General features: G+C 38.5%; 1 protein-coding gene across 5 annotated transcripts in view; it reads left to right on the top strand.

The window, feature by feature from the left end:
- The first annotated feature begins 3,341 nt into the window (after positions 1-3,341).
- LOC143038070 (sorting nexin-29-like) overlaps positions 3,342-23,411 on the top strand; it is a 42,724-nt gene continuing 22,654 nt past the window's right edge. For 2 of the 5 annotated variants that reach the window (XR_012967545.1, XM_076206974.1), the window contains exons 1-10: positions 3,342-3,859; positions 8,861-8,925; positions 9,208-9,341; positions 10,750-10,823; positions 13,419-13,564; positions 16,996-17,095; positions 18,493-18,645; positions 19,358-19,916; positions 22,341-22,494; positions 22,810-22,821. Coding sequence is in view for 4 of the 5 variants with exons in the window: in XM_076206974.1 (XP_076063089.1) it covers positions 3,835-3,859; positions 8,861-8,925; positions 9,208-9,341; positions 10,750-10,823; positions 13,419-13,564; positions 16,996-17,095; positions 18,493-18,645; positions 19,358-19,916; positions 22,341-22,494; positions 22,810-22,821 (1,422 nt within the window). In the remaining variant the exon portion in view is untranslated. The remainder of the gene's footprint in view (positions 3,860-8,860; positions 8,926-9,207; positions 9,342-10,749; positions 10,824-13,418; positions 13,565-16,995; positions 17,096-18,492; positions 18,646-19,357; positions 19,917-22,340; positions 22,495-22,809; positions 22,822-23,411) is intronic. The other 3 variants (XM_076206971.1, XM_076206973.1, XM_076206975.1) reach the window with 3 other exon arrangements.

Here is a 23,411-nt window from a genome sequence, read left to right on the forward strand (position 1 = left end):
GGAAATTATGAACAAACATTTTAAATCAGTGTTTACAAGGGAGAACATACAACCTGAAGAGAACGAATGGAAAGAGAAAGTCCCCCCTATGGAAGAAATAGAAGTAACAAAGAATGAAATATTAACACACTTGAGTAATCTTGATGTCAGAAAATCGCATGGACCAGATGAAATAGCAAACTGGATACTGAAAGAATGCAGGAATGAACTGGCAGACAAAATACATAGCATACTAAATAGTTCCTTGAAAGAAGGAAAAGTTCCAGAAGATTGGAAAAAAAGCAAATATAGTACCTATATATAAAGGAGGAAATAAAGAAGAACCTACCAACTATAGACCAGTCTCTCTAACAAGTACAATAGCAAAAATTTGTGAAAGAATTATCAAAAGTAGATGGGTAAAATATTTAGAAAAAAAAAAAAGTGTTAAATCCAAGGCAATTTGGATTCAGACAAGGACGATCATGCGTCACCAATTTAATATGTTTCTATTCAAGGCTAATAGATATAATACAAGAAAGAGATGGATGGGCGGACTGTGCATTTTTAGATCTAAAGAAAGCTTTTGACAAAGTACCACATAAGAAGTTGCTTAAGAAATTAGAAACTGAAGGAGGAATACAGGGCAAACTACTAAATTGGATGGAGGACTTTTTGCAAGAAAGAAAAATGAGAGTAGTGATAAGAGAACAGCACTCAAAATGGGATGAAGTAATAAGCGGTGTTCCGCAGGGAACAGTTCTGGCCCCAATAATGTTTGCTATATATATTAATGATATGGATGAAGGAATTGAAAGCTATATGAGCTTCTTTGCAGATGATGCAAAACTACTGAAAAGAGTGAAAACTGAAGAAGATTGTGAATCACTACAGAGAGATCTAAATAAAGTACAAGAATGGAGTAGGAAGTGGGAGATGGAGTTCAATACAAAAAAGTGTAGTATAATGGAATTTGGAAAAAGCAAAAACAGAATAACAGGAGCATATAAATTGGGAGAAGAAGGAATAAAAAAAAGTAGAAAATGAGAAGGACCTGGGAGTCATTGTTATGAATAATATGTCACCTGAGAAACATATAAATAAGATTTTTGGAGAAACTTATAACCTAATAAGAACAATCAAAGTGGCATTTACATACCTGGATGAAGAAATGGTGAAGAAAATCCTAATCACCCTGATAAGACCAAGATTGGAATATGCAGCAACGATATGGTCACCAAGTACAAAAAAATGTATAAAAAAAACTTGAAAGAATACAAAGAGCAATTACAAAATTGGCACCAACACTCTCAAAACTATCATATGAAGAGAGACTAGAAAAACTTGAACTACAGACACTAGAGCAAAGAAGAGAGAGAGGAGATTTGATAGCTATTTACAGAATCATGAAAGGCATAGAAATTACAGACAGAGAGAATCTGATAAAATGGGATGACAGAAATACAAGAGGACACGGAAAGAAAATAAAAAAAGACAGCTATAGAAGAGATTTGAAAAAGAACAGCTTTCCTCACAGAGTAATAGACAGTTGGAACAAGTTAGATGAGAAAGTGGTGTGTGCAAAAACAATACATGAATTTAAAAATAGTTTAGATAAAATGAGATATGAAGACGGGACCCCACGAGCATAGCTCCCCTTCCCGTAAAATACAACTAGGTAAATACACTCTGATGCCCAAATCACATTACATCCGCAGTGAGCAGCGGTCGGGGGTCATTACTGAGAGTGGATGCCATTCTTAACCTCTACGCCGCGGCAAAGATTCGAACAGACGCAGAATTCACCACGCGGTTACCAGACGAGCGCTCTACCAACCGAGGAATTCCTGGTGAAGACGAAACATCAGAAATAAAAATTCTACAATTCTGTGTTTACTTCACCACCCTACCACACATACACCCATGTGAAGAAGTATCCTTGGCTCTAAATAGTATAAAACGAGGAAAAACACATGAGGAAGATTTCATGTCGATAGATATGCTGAAAGACACAGGAAAGAAGTTAATTGTAAATCAACTCAGCTATACACCAACAAAGAGTTGAATCATGGTGCAATGCTATGGTGGTTTTACTTCACAAAAATGGACACCAGAAAAATTTAGTAACCGCCGACCGATCGTTTAATTATCAACTGTATACAAAACAATTTAATAGATTCTTACAAATAGACCAATTAAAGTTTTAAATGAAAACATACTAAGAGAACAGACAGGCTTCAGAAACGGATACTTGCTATAAACCATTTGCAGACGACACACCATCGAATACAGAAGACGGTATACACAATAAATCTATGTTTAGTTTTTTATGCATTACGAAAAGGCCTTTGACTCGGTAGAACTAAGTCTATACCCAATAGGGTACAAAAACACACTGCAAGTGTTCTAGAGAGCATTTATGCAAAATATACTGCTGTTATTCGACTACATAAAGATACAGAGATAAAGATCGAGAAAGGAGTTCAAGGCAATATAATTTCATCCAAGTTATTTACAGCTTGTCTGGAAGATATTTTCAGTGTTGATTTGGGAAGGGAGCGGCTTGTATATTAATGAGGAATATAATCATCTTAGACTTGTGGATGACGTTATTCTCATTTCAGAAGCAGCAGGACTTGCAAGATATGTTCTGGTCTCTGGATGATCTGAACAAGGAAAGTCAAAATAAGTTCGAAGAGTAAGTAAAACCACAATAAAAAAAACGTTTTGTTAATACTGTACTTTCTCTGTGTAATGATTATAATCAAATTTTATTATGCAGTGGTCACACTTTCAAAGTATGACATTTCAAAAGAGTTTGACAAACGTTATTTGAAAAAAAAAAATCCTAGAGATTCGGTTCCCCGTGGTGTATTTGAAGCATAGGAAGTGGAATTAGGACAGTGACAATAAGAATTGTACAAAATGCAAGCTTAAGGATATTCACAGGAGAATACTTAGATTCTTATGGGAAGGAGGAAAAGAAGCAAAATATGTTTGCAAAGAGGTAGTACTGTTACAGTATGGGGTGACTGTGAAATCCAATATGGTGGCAAGAGACTTCAGTTTTAATGTCGACGATTGGACTTAGATTAGATTAGTTTCAATTAGATGTAAATACAATAGATTGTTTTAAAACATTAATTGTATGTGAATATGATTTGTATTAGAGGTAAATATTGTTCTTTATATTTGACCCACTAAGCTGGTTTTAGATAGTTATGTTTTATCGCTAAATTGTCTTGTTTCTTAGTTCGTATATTTTACTTTTTCATTATTTTTCATTTGTCAAACATATTAGAATGTGTTGTATTTAGATAGTATAGAATGACGAATCATTTTACAATATATTTTTAAAATACTTTTGATGACGGAAGAGATTTTAAGAACAACAATGTTTTGGGGGAGGTATGATTGAAACTTCAGGAAAGTAGTGGGAGTGACAAGTGGTTGTGAGACGTTGAAGTGAATTTTATTGCTTATATGCATTACTCATAGGCAAAATTATGCTTATACTACGAACTCCTGGTTGTAAATATAAACACTTATTAAATGAACATGGTTGTGATGTTTCAAGGTCACAGTTATAATTTAATGGAACAAACGCTTTAATTTAGTTTATGATAATGATAAAATGCACCATAGAATCAAAGTGTAGTATGTAGTAAAACGATTGAGAAATACGGCAGTGTTTGTGAAATAGAGCTCTTATTTTGAAAGAAAATCGTGTTATGCTGGAATGAGATCGAAGTGTAGTTGATCACGCGACACTTGCAATGTATGTGAAACTAATATTAATTGGCAGGTAATGTCGACACTAACTCAACCTTCAGATAAATTTGGTAAACTTGCAGCATGGACACCAAGACTGCTGTTCCAGGTAGGAAATAGACATGTTTCTGCTATTATGGATTTTTTTTTAATTTTTTTTTTTATTTTGTATCATACTGTATATTTAAGAGACCAAGTACCTAGTTATGTGCTGGTGGTGTACTAATGAGAAGCATGCTGATCAAATATTCACTTAATTGTGGGTTTGAGTCCTACACTTCTATCTGATTCCCAACAGCCTAATCGCATAGGACAAAGGTGACTTTCAGCCACAGCTTGGCACCTTCTGAGGTGCCCTCTTCACCTAACTAGTAATGGATGAATATAGGGTATTATTATACCTTGTCACCTTGTGATACCTTGTGGTGATTTCAGCCTATCAGCCTCAGCTACCAGAACTACTACTGTAATCTCTGTTTTGTCTTATATACAAAGGACTGAGGTAATCTAGTCTGTTGTAGTGAGGCCAGGGTTGGTATGAAGGCAGAGGAGGTGTGTTTTCAACCTTCCACTCTAAGATGTCTAGATGACGCTTGAAAACTACTACACTGGAGGATATGTCTCTCAGACTCTGAGGGAGGTTGTTGAACAGTTTTGGCCCTGTTCTGCTAAAGCTACAAGCTCAGAGTGTCTTCACACTGGCAGTTTGTCTTGGTTCGGGCCTTCAATGTAGCATGACCTCCCTCTTGTCTTGTTTGAGGTTAATTTCAGGCCAATATTTGGTACCAGACCTTTCAGTATCTTCCAGGTGTATATGATCTGGTATCATTCTCTTCTTCTTTGAAGAGAATAGAGCTTGAGGTGCTGCAGTCATTCAAAGAATTTTTGCCATGTAATAAGACAGTCTTCCTGGTGAAGCTCCTCAGCACAGCCTCTAGCTCTTCTATCTCTCCAGTATTAGTTCGGGTCCACAGCTGGCAGCAGTATTCAAGTTTAGGCAGCACTAAGTTCTTCTATAGAGTCATAAGGCAGTGCTCTTCTCTGGTTTACTTACTTAGTTTACTTAGTGGAGTCCTGAGGTCGATCCTCACAGCCGTAGTGGACTACCGCTGCTGCCAGTCCTGTTGTCCTTCCTTGCGAGGGTCAGTTGGTCTGGTAGTGTGTTTTGAGAGAACCTACTTATGGCAGTGTAGCCTGGCACTGGAGGCTCGTCTGGTACCTTCCGCAGGAACCTATCCAGTGCATGTTTGAAGCTGTCCACCGAGCATTTAGTTTTCTCTCTCACCTCCTTTGGGAGGGCGTTGAAGATTTTAGGACCCTCATGGCCTAGGCTGGTTGCCAGTAGGGTCTTAATCCTCACCGGGGCTCTTGATGGGAGAGTTTGTCTCTCACATTTACGCCCATGCCTTATACTGTGGTATGGCTTGATTGTAGAGGGCGTGGGGTCCGGAACAAGTCCCTCAAGGATTTTCCATGTGTAAATGGCCCTGTATCTTTCTCTCCTCCTCTGTTGAGAGTATAGGCCTAGTGCTCCCAGGCGATCCCAATAGTTGAGATCTTGCATCCCTTTGATGCACCTGGTGTAGTTCCGTTGGACAGCTTCAAGCATCTGGATGTCTCCGCGTTTGTGTGGTGACCAGAGTTGGCTACAATAGTCCAGTATCGGTTGGATAAGCGACTTCCAGAGGGTAAGCATCACTTGAACCTCTCTTGAGGAGAAGGTCCTTAGGACCCAGCTGGCCATCCCTCTTGCTCTATTTACTGAGTGCATGATGTGGTGTTGGAAAGTGGCATCATCACTTAAGTGAATGCCCAGGCTTTTCACATGGGCTTTTGGTGTGATTTTCATACCTCTCTCCGTGTGCAGCTCAGTGTCGTCTTTAATGCCTTGATTTGTGCCATATCTCAAGACCTCGAACTTCTCATCATTGAATTGCATGTTGCTGTTGTTGGCCCATGCATAAACTGAGTTGAGATTGTCTTGTAGATGTTGCACATCCCCACTTTCTCGCACAGCATGGCTGATGTGGGTGTCGTCGGCAAAAGACAGGAGGGTTGAGTCCACCCTACTATTTATGTCATTCATATGGACAAGGAATAGGAGGGGGCAAAATGTTATGCCCAAGTCTTGGGGGCTGCTTTTGACGATATTTTTTTTTTATAAGTGCACACCTATGCAGTATAGTAATAGAAAATTAAACAATTTTATAAATTATAATACATCAATGTAATATACATTATTCATGGTGAAAATCAATAATAGAAACAGTTGCTAAAAGCTGTAAACAAACAAACGAAGTTGTGTAGACTCCTTTAGATGCCATCTTTGTTTTGATAAATTCAGAGGTCAGAGATGACGACAATGGCCTGATGACCTCTAGAATTACAGCTACCCCATTACTAAATGCAGGTTAGGTTAGGTAGGCAGGTTTGGTTAGGTTAGGTAAGCAAGTTAGTTTAGGTTGGGGTAGAATATATGAATTTAGCATACTTTAATTTCTTAAACCTCTGCCTCTACCAAAACAAGCATGGCATCTCAAGTAATCAAAGTGGTTACGTTTGTTTGTTAATAGCTTTTAGCAACTGTTTCTATTATTGATTTCCACCAAGAATAACATATATTGTGTTGATATTTTATAATTTACAAAATTATTATTTAATTTCCTATTACTATATCATATAGGTGTGCACTAAAAATTTACTCTTTTGACTTCTATGTGTCTGTTAGTGGTACTGTAACAAGTGTGCTCTTTGATGGTATTGTTGCAGCCATATTGTAGTAATTCGAATTTGGTTTCATTAAACAGCATGCTATTTTTGGCTGCCCATGAGTATATCGTGTTTAGGTCTTCCTGCAGCAGTTACATTTCCTCTTGTATCTTGACCCCTTGTGCAACTCTTGTGTCATCTGCAAATGATGTGACAGAGTGTTTGACATTGTTTTCTATGTCAGCAATGAGACCTAGAAACAGGAACAGCCCTAAGACTTACCCATGTGTTACACCGCTTATTATTGAAGAACGTTTGGAGAGAGTTCCATTTACTACAAGCTGCTGTATTCTGCCTTGGAAAAAACTGTGTATCTACATCCCCAGTTGTCCTTTTATGCACCATCTTGATAGTTTTCATAGCAATACACTGTGATCTACCTTTCATAGCAAAGTCAAGGTTGATCACGTCTATATTTTGTCCATTTTCAAGGCTATTTAATACATAATCTTAGTGTATTGATAACTGGGACAGGCAAGAATGACCTTTACAGAAACAGTGGTGACCACTGTTGAATAGTCCTTTATTGTCAAAGTATTAGACAAAGTGGGCTTGAAAACTTTTTCAAAAACTTTCACCATACAGGATGTTAGTGTTATTGGCCGGTACTTTGCTGGATCACTTCTGCTGCCTCATTTATGGATGGGAGAGATCAATCCATACTTCATGGTTTCAGGAACCTTATCTTGATTTAAAGATTCCCTCCATATGTATAATAGAATTGCCAGCTCCTTCTTGCACTTTTGGTATAATATGATGAATTTTTTATTGAGTACTCTTCTTTATTGAAAATAAAGGTGAATTTTTAGAAGAGCAAAGCTAAGATATTTTTTCATAATACATGGTTAATCCCAGAGTTTTTTGTGTGTTTCATTCAACTCTGATCATCAAGTTTGGCAGAAACCACTTTTTTGTTTTACCTTACCCATCACCCTTAAAGTAATGGAGAGGTGGTGGAAAAGCAGGGTTTTCAGGTTGGGAAGCACAAATCAAAGGCAAAATTTGAATAAAACACAAAAAAACACTAGGAAAAACCATACTTTGTGGAACTTAACCTAGCTTTATCTAACCAAATCTTACATAACCATACCTTACCTAATCAAACAACTTATAGCAAATTTTTTAATTATTGATTTCCAACAAGAAAAGCAGGTAATACATTGATATATTTTGATTTACAAAATTGATAATTCATTTTTTTTTATTGATATATCTCTTAGTTATACTTCTAAATAATAATAATAGTAATAAAAAAAGCTAGATGTGGCAGGGGAGCAAAGATGGAACAAAAAGGGCTGCTACATTTGTAGCTTTTTAGGTTGGTATTATTTCAGTGCTCAGTTTCCTCTGTGGGACATTGTCAGTTGAATGTAAAGTACCCATCTTCTTCCATGTACTGCTTATAGACCTGTCATGTGAAAGTCTGAAAAATCACAATTTTATGAATCTGGAAATGTGAAACCTGGAAATGTAGGGTGTCACATGTATATTAATAGGTGAGAGGAGTCGTACAGTCAGTCATGTTCTCAGGTACATTCACATCAACTGTGATAGTTATTGATGAGGAAAAAAATATAGTATTGTATGTTAGTGTCTGTTGTAATGCAAAATATCAAGTTATAAGCTAGATTTTGCAGTGAAATAGGTTATTACAATTGCTTCTTTATGCATTTTGTCATAAATGATAAGCAGTACTCTAACTTTTTACGTTCATATCATTTGCATATACACTGAGATACTATTACACTGTTACTGTGTACCTTCTCAGCTAATGTAATTAGGAATTGTACATGAAGACTTGTGAACATTCATAGATATGTGACTGCCATGGGGATAACCACATTTTAAGAATGGAAAGTACTCTTACCAGGGGCCACTTAAGTAGTGGCAAATCCAGATAACAGTGGTTCAGATACAATGTAGAGTATCATGATTTATGCAAAGAGGGGATACCAACAGGAAATAGTGGTGAAGAAACCCCAATAAATCAAGTAAAAAGAACTGCTTGGAAGAGCTCAAAGCGTCTCTTTTAGCCAGCTCTCTTTTTGAGAGAATGTTGTGGCAGATGGTAGAATGGAGTAAATTACAGGATGCAAGGAAGGTAGTGGATGCACTCAAAAAATAGATAAAGAAGGAAACAACCAAATATTACTCTGGTAGATATTAGTTGTCTCAGTATTTATATTCAGCATGTTTGTGTATGTATTTTTAATTGTTCTGTAATTCTGTGTGAGTGTGAACTTTGACTTGGGCACCCTTCATATAAGGAGGAACATGCCATTGGTATATCATATTTTATAGTTTTGTCTAAAAGAAGCTATATATTCATTTACATCTTCAGATACTGGCGGGGCTGAACGAGAGGAACTGCTGTCAGGACTACTAGCTGCTGTCCAGAGTTGTCAGGTAAATTCATAATCCTTTTTTGATTTTATAGTGTAGATGGGATTCATTTCTGAGGAATACTCTGAATATTATAGTAGTTGTATTCAGTGAGATGATTCTCTTAGTTGTCTATCTTGCAGGACCACCACTAGCAGGTATGCATCATGTATGTATTCATATAATCATCTCACCATATGATGGTACTTTCAGTTCTGTTAGTACATATATAGTTGTATAATCACAGACTCAGCTTCTTTGGTTTTCTTGTTGCTGTGTAGATGCTTAACATTTTTCCTTCTACAGATTCGCTATGGAGGGCGCACTGAATTGGCAACAGAATCTGATAGTCGTGTAGCAGGGTTATGCAAGTGTTTGGAAGATGCACTTTCCCATGGCCTTAAACCTCGAACAAGCAGCAAGGGTCTTGCTGCTATTAGGTAGTATCCATAACTTTAAATACCAAAGAGTGTAGTAGATTTTTTATTGTAATATTTGGTATTTGTTGTTTTAGTTATAGTTATCAACAGTAGGGAATTCATATACATGAAAGTGGAAGTCTGAAGGGAGAGTGAGGGATGGGAGAAGGTAGGAGGTGCCATGGGAGATTTTTTTTTGAGAAATAAAAATGTCATTGAAAGTACTAAAGTGAATGTATGGAAAAGTAGTTGTGCTAAGTGGTATGTAAAGGGGTAGGACCTTGTGATGAATGCAAGAGAGAAAAGTTGTATGGAAGCAGTGGAAATAAGGTGATGATAGAATTTGTGAAAGGAAAGGAACGCAGTACCATGTTCATTTGTTGTTAGTGCTATGATATTTGGAATGATGATTTTGGCTTTCATTAACTCACTACTACAATGTACTGTGGACAACCTTATCTTAATATGGAACCATTGGGTCATTGGTGTGTTCTCTTCTGCTACACATGTATGCCCAACCTTCACCCAGACATGCTGGGAGCTTGTTGGGTTGGATACTCGGAAAACTTAGGTGTATATATAATGGAGATTAAGAAAAGTTGGGGGGGGCTGCCAATATAAAAGAAAAATACCACCTAGTATGGAAGAGGTTGATTGAGATTCCCATTTATTACCAAGGGGTACCACAAAAAATATAGAATATCCTGGTGGCAGCCAAAATAAAAAGTGCTTCAAGCTGTCAGGATTTAGATTTAACTTAAAAGTAGGTGTAAATAATGTTGCCAACTGGATTGTCATTAAATAGAATAAGCTTACAGCTTCCTATTCTTATTCCATCCACCCCTGCCTTCCACACTCATTTTCCTAGTGTTTCGTAACACATTTTTTTCCATATAATATTTCCAAACCATCCCAATATTTTTTGATCAACCCTATCTGCCAGTTCTTTCCTCCACTACTTTCTGCCTCACCTCCTCATTTCTCACTATCCATCTTTGCTACCCCCACCATACTTCATAAACACTTCATACTTGACATAGGTCATTAATTGGGTACAACATACAAATGGAAAAATAGATAAATCAATAAAAAAAAATGTCAAAAACCCAACCTAACCCTGTAAAAATATATTTGGGACAGCTTCTAAAGCTTTGTCAAAGTCTAGATATAAAATCTACACAACTCCTTTTGTCATAGAATTTTAGGTTAATCTTGCAAAGTCAATATCTGAAACTATACTGGCTGGTATTCATTAGACAGTTACTTTCTGAGTACTGTTCCATGGCATCTCTTGTAATTATTTCCATTATTGTTTCATATGGTTTGAGGTCTTCCAGTTCTTATCAGATAACATAGGGTATAAAGTTTACAATAGCAAATGACATTTTAAATTTGGAAAATAACTGATATTATTTATACCTTCTTTTAGGCAGGTTAAGGACATAGTAAGCTCAGGACTTAGTCTTCACCTCAGCCTCAACTCCCAGCAGGGCACACAACCAGGTAAGGGTAGAGACTTCATTGAAGTAATGAAAGCAAGAATCAAGGTACTAAATGTAGGAAGGGATGGTCATGTGCTGGTATATGTAATAAAGTGTTTTTTCACCATATAAAGGGGTGGCTGAGTCAGTACACTCTCCCACATCATAAACAAATAAAACCCAGTTAATTACCCCTTCTATCTCCTCATTTTATGGATGAAGGATAGTCCTTGCCCCTATTGAACTTCTTGGATCAAAGTATCTCCCTCTCTCTCCCCCCCCTTCCTCTCTCTCCCCCCCCCTCTCTCTCTCTCTCTCTCTCTCTCTCTCTCTCTCTCTCTCTCTCTCTCTCTCTCTCTCTCTCTCTCTCTCTCTCTCTCTCTCTCTCTCTCTCTCTCTCTCTCTCTCATCTCAACAACTGCCTTCACTTCATCTTTCCTTATTTCTCTTCCATTTTCCTCACTCATCCTCCTTGACATTTAGCAACTCCCTAAAATACTCTGCCCACCTTCCTCTTACTGCCTTCTCTTCCATTATCATCTCTCCATCTGCACCTTTTACCTTTACTTCTCTACTTGATTTGCCTCCTCCTTGCTATCTTAATTTCTTTCTAAAACATCTTTTTATTACTTTCAAAATTTTCTGTTATACTCTTACCCCATTTCACATCTACTTTCCTCTTTACCTCGGATATCTTATGCTTTACTTCTCTTTTCTTTGTACCTCTCATATGATTTACACATTCTATTTTGTAACCAATCTGTGAATGCTTGCTTCTCTTCTACAACCTTCTTTGCTTCCACATCCCACCACTCACTACCCTTCCTTCTATTTCCTCCTGTCCTCCTTGTTCCACACACCATCTTTGCACACCTTGTGACTTCCTTCTCGAACCATCCCCATTCCTCCTCCACTCCTAGTTCTACTCTATCCTTCACTCCTACTCCTCAGCTTCTTCTTGTACTCCTCATTTTCCTTCTCATTTAAGTAGTTTACTTTAAGCACCTCCTTACCTTCTGTTCTTTTCCTCTTTCTCCATCTATCCTCCACTCTCAACTTACCTTCCACCAAAAAATGATCTGGCATTACCCCACTCTCTCCCTTTAGAACATGTATATCCTTAACTCTTCCTACTCTTCTTGTTACCACTATATAGTCCATTAATGCCCTATCCACCACCCTCTCCCATGTGTACTTATGCTTGGCTTTCTTTCTAAACACTGTATTTGCTATCATCAGCTCCATCTAGACACATCTCCACCATCAACCCTCCACTATGATTTTTTCCTGGAAATCCACACTTCCCAACCACTCCAACTATTGGTTCATTTCCTACCCTAGCATTAAGGTCTCCCAATACCACTACATTGACATTTCTTCCCAAACCCTCTATGCACTCATTTAAATCTCTCCAAAAATCTTCCCTTTCCTCTACACTCTTCTCACTACCAAGCCCATATGTACTTACACAAACCCACATCTCCCTTCCCAGTTTTACCTTCATCCACATTAACTTTGAAGGAACCTCCTTCCATTCTACCACATGTTTACGTATCACCTCACTTACTAATCTCGCCACCCCTTCTCTCCCTCATCCTCTCTTCACTCCTGAGACTCTCCCAACTACACTCCCAAACTCAAATTTGCCCCTACCTTTTAACTTAGTTTCACTCAATGCCAACACATCCATCTTTCTTCTCACAAACATACTGCGTATCTCTTCCCTTTTACTCTCATCTGTACCACATCCATGCACATTAAAAGACCCAAACCTTAAGGTTCTGGTTGGAAAACTCCCGGACCCACTTATGCCTTTGCTTTTTTTAGGAATGTCTCCTTTGGGGTTACAGGGAGAAGGATGCCTATAGTCAACGCAACGAGAAATGACCGCTAAGGCGTGGCTAGGAGATTTCCCGGTGTTGCCACACATGGGCATCCATGGCGAGAACGTGCGTGTGGATGTAATGTTTTCTGAATGCAGTGTGAGGGGGGCGGGGCCAGAGATTAGATGTAGCGGCAACGTCGCTCTCTCTTCCTGATATGCCATGTCTAGACTCGAGGAAACGAAACCTTTGTATAGAAAACATTGCTTTGATTTTTACTTCAGTGGTGGTGTGTGACAAAAAATTATATGTGGCAACATTATAAAATCATAAAATAAAATTATAAAATAAAATAGAATTATGAAATAATTATATGTGGCACCACAGGGGGACTCCCAGTGCTCCGCCCTAACGGCCATTTCTCAATGCAACGGGTATAGTCTTATCTCTGTCCTGTTTTTTGTTGCCTTTTATGACACTTGGTGCCAGTATTATTTTTCCCCACCACTGGGTTTGTCAAAATAAGAAAATGAATATTCGGAGAAGTGGTATAGAACAGTAACAAGAGTGGGGGGGACAATATAATGGAGGGACAGTTAGCAGTATATCAAAGTATCATCATTTCTATATGAATATAGATTTCCACCACCACAGACAAAATGATGTGTGGATCTGGTCCATTAGGGGCACCCTGTATAGACCCTAAAGTATCAGCTGCATGCTACTGAGTAATTTTTAACCTCACAATAACATGCAGTCAATACCCCATTGATATGCTATTCTTCATTTTTCAGTTTTGTGGTGGTATGTGCGAGAGCTGCTAACTAGACATGAGTATGAACGTTTCCTGCTTTTGAAAAATGTATTGACAGATGAAGGACGAGGAAAGGCCTGGATACGGAGTTTACTCAATGAACATTCCTTGGAGAGATATATGCATGTCAGTGCCCATAACATTGTTTTGTGTCTGATTGAAAGAAAAGACTACAGTGGAACCTTTATATTTTAACTTAATTCATTCCATGAAGTTGTTTGATTATGGAATTGTTCAAATATTAAGTAAAATTTTCCTTTGCAAAGCCATGTAGATAGTATTGATTTGTTTTGAAACCTTTCCCCCCCCCTAAAAAAGAAAAAAAAAAATCCATTGGAACACAGAGTTAAAAACATAAACATGGAGGAGACTGCAAGAGACCGTAATACCCACACAAGGAAGTTCCATGTCCATTACCACCCATTATCTCCATCTATATAGTTATCTAACCTTTTCAAACAACTTAATAGATTCAACACGCACTACATGGTTACTAAGTCTATTCCATTCATTAACCACTCAATTGGTAAACCAATTCTTGTCTATTTCCTTCATAAATCCAAATTTGTAAAATTTAAATCCAGCGCTATGAGTCCTGTCCTGCTGTCTTAATATGAAGACCTTGTCTGTTTTACCATTGTTAAAGCCCCTGACCCATTAGAATAACTCAGATCACCCCACACTCTACACCTTCCCAGAGATTGTAAGTTAAAGTGCCTAAGCCTGTCTGTGTGGCAAAATTCTAAACCCTTGTATCATTTTGGTCATTCTCCTCTGTACTGATTCTAGTGAATTTATATCCATTCTATAGGGCAGAGACCAAAAATGGTACTGCATAGTTGAGGATGGGTCTAATTATTGCCAGATAGTTTAATAACTACATCTGCACCTTTGTAACTGTCTTAGCAATAAATCCTAATGCCCTGTTAGTTCTATCGTTGGTACTAATGCATAGTTTCCTGGATTTAAGTTCAGGACTCACTAACACTCCCAAGTCCTTTTCAAATTCTGTTTTCTCTAAAATGGTGTAATCTAAGATATACCTGTTTTCTGGGTTATATAAATCTATGTTTTAACACACTGCACTGAGATATTGAAGCCTATTTGCCAATTGGACAAAATTAGGAAAAAAATCACCAAGTCATAGGTTAGAAATCACCAAATGGGAGATTTAATGTATTTTTCACTGTTTAGTAGATATTTCACGTAAGATACAAAATCAGGTTTCTATCTAACTGTCCATATGCTGAACGGCTTCTTCCTTCTCAGAAGAGAGGGAGCCAGCCAAGGAATGGAACCACCTTCCACCCATCCCACACCCATTAATCACACATTTATTTTCCTGTTGGAAAGATGTCTTACTTCCTTGTGGATTAAGGGCTATACCTGTCCCATACCCACTACCTGGCTGAGAAGCAATAATATGAAAACCCAGTACCTCGACAGTAGGGGCTGACAGCTGAAGCTGGTTTACCCTCCTTCCCTGCTTAACAGACATTCTCCTTTTATCTAAAGCCCCCTTTGCCCCATCCATCCTTCCCATTCTCAATCTTATCCAGTTTGCTCCATCCATCTGTGCCTTCCACACACATTGAATTGAAAGTATTACATATTTGAACCTGTGTAATAGTAATTGCATGCAAAAACATTTACTTGAAAACTTTCCATTCTCAATCTTCTCCAGTTTGTTCCATCCATCTGTGCCTTTCACACACATTCAATTGAAAGTATTACATATTTGAACCTGTGTAATAGTAATTGTATGTATAAAATTGTACTTGAAAACTTCCCATTCTTGATCTTCTCCAGTTTGCTCCATTCATCTGTGCCTTCCACACACATTCAATTGAAAATATTACACATTTGAACCTGTGTAATAGTAATAACATGCATAAAATTGTACTTGAAAACTGTAAAAAAGAATAAATACATGCCAGCATTTTTTTCTTTTTTCACAAATTACTATTTCTTAAATGGTGTCACCAAATAATTTCTTACACCAGTAACTGCTCCCCTCCCCCTACCACTTTTAGCTGGTGACATAGAAACATTCCCATACTTACAACACAGACAGGAACCTCGCTGGCTGAGCGGGTTAGGGCGCCATATTTCAGCGAAGGTCGAAGTGATGGTGGTTCGAATCCTGGCACTGGCAAAGTTAAATCAAGGGCATGGTTCATTAGATTCCATGCTACAAAGTCCTCTGTGAGGGACACCATTCTAGCCTTCTGATAGGGGGGGGGGGTTTGTGACGTTAAAACATGTCACATCACAACATGGACAACACAGTCCAAAGTTTCTTTCTAGAAAGATCTGTGGGAGGGCCCAAGGACCATTACTGACCACTGTAGGGCAATGGGTTTTCAGTAAAACTCAAGGCAACAACTGGTTAATTTATTGGAGCAGTGTTCAAGTACTGGAGCTTTTTTTTTTTTTTTTTTAATGAAAAAATCAAATAAAGGGTCATTTAAATATAAAGATTCCACTGTATATATGAATATATTCCTTTTACTGCTTAGCTTAAAAGCACAGCTAATTTATTTATTTACTAGCAAAGGAGATAAGGTGAGTAACAAATGTCAGAAGCTTTTTAGGTATGGCCAGAGTTGTTACCTTTACCTTGTTTGTTTGGACTGCCAGAAAAGGTAATTTGATATAAAATGGAATTACAGTGGGTTCATGAGTTCTGCCTTTGTTTTATTCCAGCTGTCAAGTTTAACTAGAGAATCATGAAACTTGCAACATTTGTCATTAAATGTATAGCTTTCCGTATAGATGTGTAACCTTGTGGAACAAGTTGGATGAAACTATAATCTCAGCTACCACCATAAATGGGGACAAAGAAGTGGGACCCCATGAACATGACTCAAAACCTGTATACTACAACTAGATAAACAGTAGGAATAAACCAGGTTTGGCTGATGGGCTCTGCTGTAAAGGGACTGTGTCATGCTGCATTGCTTCAGACCCAGGTAGTGGTCAGGGGACTAGGATGGCACTTCATCTATAAGGAGTCAAGAAAAAAAGTAAAAGAATTTTTGAAAGGTGGGTGTATGGCTTGGCTGGCCATTTCTATAAAGGGGAAGGGGGCTTTAGGTATTTTTATATATCTAATTTGCTGATGTCATTTTATCAGTGTAAGCTAGTTTCAGTCGCTTGTGTATATGTGTATTAAAACTTCAAGTCCAGGAAAAACAGGTCATTACTACAGCAGAGAACTATGCAATAAATTGAAAGTACAATTGTTTGATATGAAGCAAGAATTCATGGTATCTCAGAGACATGGCATAAAGTATTTAGCTTATTTGGCACAATTTTTCATAGTTGAAGTCTTTTCAAGCTGAATTGAAATTGGATATTACTAGAGAAGAGAATTGTTATAAGTAGAAAATAGTTTGAGATACACAAGATTTTTTGATTTCTCAGAGACATGGCCTAAAATAATTAACTTATTTAGCACTATTTTTCACATTTGAGTTTGTCATTGGTAAGATAAGGTTGTTTGTATCTTATAATTACTCAGGCTCATGTAGTGAGGTTCATGGACTTTATTTCAGATTTTAGTGTGTGATGAAAAACTTTTGGTTCAATGGTATGAACCATGGGCTTTACTACGGGACCAGGAGCGAGCAGCCATGCTTCCTACTCTAGCTGCTGGTAGGTCTTGAGTTTATTTTGATGTTTTACATCACTGGGTCAGGCAGTTTCACATGCAATGAAGCACATATTTACAGACTGTTCAACAGTGGTAATACACAATTTGACAGATATGATATCTTGGTTTGGGACTGGAGGATGTCACAAGGTCATTGGTACAAATTAATAAAAGACACAAGTCATCAGTCTAGGGACTGTTTTATGGGGTACTTCTATGAACCAAAGTTATGCTTCCATCTATGTTAGGGTTTAAATCTACTCATGAAAGAATGATGCTGCTTTTATATTACTACAGTCTCTCCTCTGTTGTTTGTTTCAAACTGTTCTTGACCATTTCCACAACTCATCCTCTTTCTAATCCCCCTGTGGTGGGGCTTGAAGACTGGTACCAATGTAATCCCATGCCTGTCATAGAAGGTTGCTAAATGGGACAGAATGCAGGGACTAGGGATTCCCCACACTATTTTACTCTTAGAGTCGGAGAGGACTCCAACCAGAAACTTAGTATTTGGATCATTAAATGTGGATGGATGTGGTACACATGAAAGTAAAAGGGAAGAGATTGGGAATATATTTGTAAGAAAGATAGATGTGTTAGCACTGATTGAAACTAAATTGATAGAGGAGGGTGAGTTAGAGTTTGGGAGCATGGTGGGTAGAGTTGTCAGGAGTGATGAGGGGGTAGGTGATATGCTGTGAAAAAATGTCACAGTGTGTGAATGTGAAAATTAGGGCCATATCACATTTTACCTCACACATCTCTCATACCTGTGAAATCTTTACTCATTAAATGGGGACTTGCAAGAAATAGGTTCATTGCTTATATATACATATATATACCAATGGCTTCTTCCCCCATACAAGGAAGGTAGCCAAAGTCAAAATCACAAATCCACTCCCACTCATTTCATCCCCTACATATTCCACTCCCATTCACCACCCCTCCCTCCCCTCTTTTCTTGGCTCCTGGATGATAGGTCATCCCTGCATCTTGCCCACTGTTCTGGGTCAGAAGCAATGCAGCTAGACACAGCACATCCACAGCAAGACCTCTTCATTTAATTGACAACCTCTCCCTTCTCTGTCCCCTCATGTAGAAAAGAAGAAGACTAGGAGAAATCCCTTTGGGCTGCATCAAAATATTCATACATACTCCCTCAACCCCCACATCCCCCATCTGCTCTCTTCAATGCATCACACCATCATCGATACACAACCATTCTCCACTCACCCCTATCTTCTGTCTTCTCCGTTCCTTCCTGAACAGACTGCTTATATATGAATTCACATATTGGAAAGACGCATGTTACAAGGGACTGGTGTACTTGTTGATATGTTTTACAATATATTTCATTGCCTATCCTCCCTTTCTTTTTATTATTATTATTATTTTTTAGGTCTGGATTCTATACTCTTTGCCATCAACATTGACAATCATAATTTGAATGGAGATGGAGATGGCAGGACCAGATCTGAACCTATTCTTTGTACACAAAATGAACCAGAACCTCAGATTGTTTCCAATCAATCTGGCCCTCCTGTTGGAGAAGGTATGATTCAGAACATTATTGAATGGTTGAATGATGATTTTTCTACTATTTTTATTGTGTGGCACTGTGTTGCTGTATAAATACACATACAGTACTACCTCTCATTAACGGACGTTAATTAGCTGTGTTTGCGGTGTTTTTGCTGTTTTCGGTGCTGTTGTTTAGTGCGTGCAATCACTATGCCACCCAAAAAACACTCCAAATCAACAGATTATTCACATCAATGGACACCGTTACCCCCTTTTAGTCCGTTAATGAGAGGTAGTACTGTAGTACTTTTTTGAGTGGAATCATTTACCATCTAAGCTTTCTTTTGTGTAAGGAAAGTCATATTCATTGAGTGCATATTGGTATATGATTTCAAATGAACACTCATATTGATTGTGATCTTTGCCTTGTATCACATTTATTCATAATGGTAATGATGATAATAATGATTGTTACATCAGGTTTGATTGACTAGAAATCCACAGCCCCTCAGTGTTGAGCAATAATCTTCAGGTTCTCCCATAGATCATTCAGGGAAGAATCTTTTAGACATTTACCTGTGATATATTAGTCTAGGGCTGCACCTCTAGATAGAGGTGAGGAGGTTGATGGACAGTAGGGAGATAATTCTGTCTTATGTTCATCTTACAGGACTACCAGTAGCAGATACCTGTTATTGGTCCAGATCACTAATTCATTGTGTCTTCATTCTATAACTTAACAGATTCAAACTCCAGTAAAAAAAAGGAGCACAGAAGGAAGAAGAAGAAAGTACCTTCACAGCTAGTTTCCTTTGATGAGGAAGATCTTGGCTCCATAGAGCAACCTGCAGTTCACTCACCACTTTACCACAGTGCCCCAACCACATGTCTCAACTCCCCTGCCCCAACCCTTCCTCCTTCTTCCACGCCATATGCAGATCGTCTTGACAAGTTAGCTCAGCAGGAGGGACCAAAATTACACCACAACTTTTCTACAGAATCACTTGACCTAAACAAGGATACTATCTCAAACCAGACCTCAAATATGAATGATGAGTCATATCGGGAAGGAAATCCCTCAGTTGAACCTAGTTATTTTGAGGTTCTTGATCAATTGATATCTCAACAACAGCCCACCAAAGCTCAGCTTCAAGAAGAGTCACAGGAAACAGAAGGTAGTGGGGATGCCGAGGTGAAAGCTGCAACCCTGTCTGGACTTGTTAACTTGGTAAACACCACTGAACAAGATACAGCTTCGTATAAATCAAGTATATCTAACCTTTCTGGGGAAAGCTATTCCAGGTAGGCAAATATTATATATGAGGAGCATTTGATATTAGATAATAAAAATAAACTGATAATTTTTAGGGGATCATATGTTTGTGTAAGAACATGATATTTGGATTATTTGTTATTTTTTACCTCCTAAGAAATATACATACATACATATACCAAGGCTTTTTCCCCCTTACAAGGGAGGTAGCCAAAAAGGGAAAGGCATAAAATCATTTCCACCCATTCCATCCCTGAATACACTCCACACCCCTCCACCCTCCCTCTTATCTGGAATGGAAGGCAGATGTGGAGGGAGTGAACATGAGGGGACGTCCTAGGATGAGGTGGATGGATGGAGTGAAGGGGGCTTTGGGGAAGAGGGGAATGTCTGTTGAGGAAGGACGGGAGAGGACAGAAGACGGGTGAATGGAGAATGGTTGTATATGGATGATGTGATTGCATGAGGTGGAATGGGCAGGGGGATGGGGGGTGAGGTAGTATGTGTGAGCAAAATTTGACGCAGCCCGAAGGGATTTCTTCCCGTCCTCTCCTTTTATGCAATGGGGGGACGAAGAGGGGGAGTCACTGATTTAATGAAGCGGCCTTGCTCCTAAGAAAGATCATGAAAATACTACTATATACCAAAAGGCCATTTCTCCCTTCATAATGGGTGGCTGTGTCAAAACACATGCCCACCATATACCCATCTAAAAATTTGTTCATTCTCTCTCCCATCTTAGCTCCTTATAAATAAAGGGTCATCCCTATCCCCCATCCACTGCTTGGATCAGAGGCAGTGTAACAAGACACAACACCTCCATAGTAGGGTCTGACAACTGCAGCTGGCTTATGCCCACTGGCTTACTGCATGATTGCCCTCCCCCCTCCACAATTTCTTTTGATTAAATATAGAATAGACAAGAAGAAAATCACTGGGCCATATTATTTCCTCAACCATTCACAACCATTCCACACTCGCATCTATCTTTTGCCCTCTCTCTTCCCTACTCATGACATTCATTGGGCATCCTGTACCCCTCTTATTTCACCAGGGATGTGTCATGTTGCCATGGCTGTTCACTGTGTACATGGATGGGGTGGTGCAGGAGGTAAATGCAAGGGTAATGGCCAGGGAATTGGAGATCATTAAAGAAAATTGAGAAAATTGGGAGGTAAGCCAGTTGTTGTTTGCTGACACTGAGCTTGTGGCAGGATCAGAGAGGGGATTAAGGAAGTTAGTGATGGAGTTTAAGAAGGTGAGGGGAGAAAGTTAAAGGTAAATGTGGGTAAAGTAAGGTGATGAGGTGTACAAGGGTAGAAGACGGTTTCAATTTGGAATTGATTATTAGAGGAGAGAGGCTGGAGGAAGTGGATAACTTTAGATACTTGGGGTCACATGTGGTGAGAAAGGGAGGACTTGAGGTGGAGGTAGATTATAGATTGAGAGAAGCAAGAAGTGCCTTGGGGGATTAAAAAAGTGTAATGAGAAATAGACATTTGGGAATGGATGCTAAGAGGAGATTGTATGAAGAAGTGATTGTGCCAACAGGACTATAGGGCAGAGACATAAGAGAGGAAGAGTTCAAATGTGTTTGAGATGAAATTTCTGAGAAGTATGGTAAGGGTTACTAGGCTGGATAGATTGAGAAACAAAGAGGTGAGGAGGAGAGCTGGGGTGGAAAAGGAGGTGGAAGGTAGGATTGATGAAAGAGTATTGAAATGGTTTGGATACATGGAAAGAATGAGAAGAAAGATTAGTAAAAGAAGTGTGTAAGGCAGAGGTGGGTGGAGTGAACATGAGGGGGTGACAGAGGATGAGATAGATGGATGGGGTAAAAGGAGCATTGAGCAAGAGGGGGATGTCTTGAGGAAGGAAGGGGGGAAGGCAGAAAATATGGGTGAGTGGTGAATGGCTGTTTATGGGTGATACTGTGATGGATGGAAGTGAGCAGGTGAGGGATGAGGGCATTTAGGGAGTGGTTATGTGTGAATAATATTTTGATTTAGCCTGATGGGATTTCTCCCTATCTTCAATGTTTCTGCATGAAGGGACAGAGAGGGGGAGTTGCTGATTAAATGAGGTAACCTTGCTGTGGATGTGCTGTCTTGCTGCATTGATTCTGACCCAGGGCAATGGTCAAGATGCAGGGATGACACGTCATCCAGGAGGAGCCAAGATAAGAGGGAGGGAGGGATGGTGAATGGGAGTGGAATGGGTGGTGATGAAATGGATGGGAGTGGTATTATGCCTTTTGAGTTTGGCTGCCTCCATGGTAAGGGGAAAAAAGCCCTTTGTATATATAGGTATACAACACATTTACTTCATGTAATAATGAATGAGGTCCATATAATGACAATTTGGATATGGGAGGGATTATTGTACTGTTATTATTATTGTTGCTTTTAACAATGTATTTTAAGGTAAATAAGGTACAATATTGGTATTGGCAGTGAGACTGAGAATGGTGTTGGTGCCACCATACTGACTCCTGTTCTTGAGGATGGCGTAGTAGGAAATCTCATACCCGTCAGTCCCCAAGCCATTCCTGCAGCACTAGAAACCACACAGTCTGATGATGACTTGTCTGAACAAAGTTACTCTCAGGTATGCTGTCACATATGCATGTCTGGTGCATACAGTCTTATGTGAAGTAAATATGTAACTTTGTGTAAGAGAGAGCAGTTTGTTTCTATTGCTTAAGTAAAGTGCTGAGGGGATGCCATGTTTGGCATAGGATTTTTTTTTTTTTTTTTTTTTTTTTAATTCAAATTGTGTGTAAGCTTTTGAATCAGATATAAGATATTGTGAGTTGTGTTTTAAGAATATCAGGAGCAACACTAGGGACAGCTGTTGTTTTATGGATAATCTTTATGATATCTAATAAGAATTCTATTTGTTCTGTTTATCTCTGAAAACAAGCATACATGTCGGGTTTGTATTTATTTTTGTTTACCCACTTTACCTTGTGGTATTTACTAAGTCATTTACAGGGTAAAGGTTGTTCTGTAGTATCTCATGTGTTGACTTTTTTTCATACAACTTTTTTAAATTCTTGTATATTTTGGCTACACCACCTCTGCTAGTGTCTTCTTCCATTTATATGCTTTTATATAGGTAACTAAATTTCTTGATGTCATTCCAACCCATTTTCTTTTGCAAGTGAGATTATGCCCTGTTGCTTTGCCCATTGGTAACTTAGTCATCAATATCTGAATTTCTTTCGTAGAATACATATGAAGAAAGTGGTCAGATCTCATTTCAAATGGTTTCACAATGAAACAAGCTGCCTTTGTGTGGGTCTCTCTTAGTTAAAATTGAGGTATTTGATCATTTACTTTATAATGTAGTTCATTTCTTGTTTTCTAAGATATTAACCCTTTTTGGGGGTGGTTCTGTCTCGTTTGTTCAGGTTGCTGCTATGTGATTTTATTCTGTTTAAGGAACCCCTTCTTACTACCCAAAAGGTTAAAGTATCTATGCGCAGAGGATACATTTAAAGTGAATTTTTCATTGTAATGGTA

The sequence above is a fragment of the Oratosquilla oratoria genome, chromosome 23 (assembly GCF_046742065.1).
Source record: "Oratosquilla oratoria isolate Oo_2021 chromosome 23, ASM4674206v1, whole genome shotgun sequence".
Classification (NCBI taxonomy): domain Eukaryota; kingdom Metazoa; phylum Arthropoda; class Malacostraca; order Stomatopoda; family Squillidae; genus Oratosquilla; species Oratosquilla oratoria.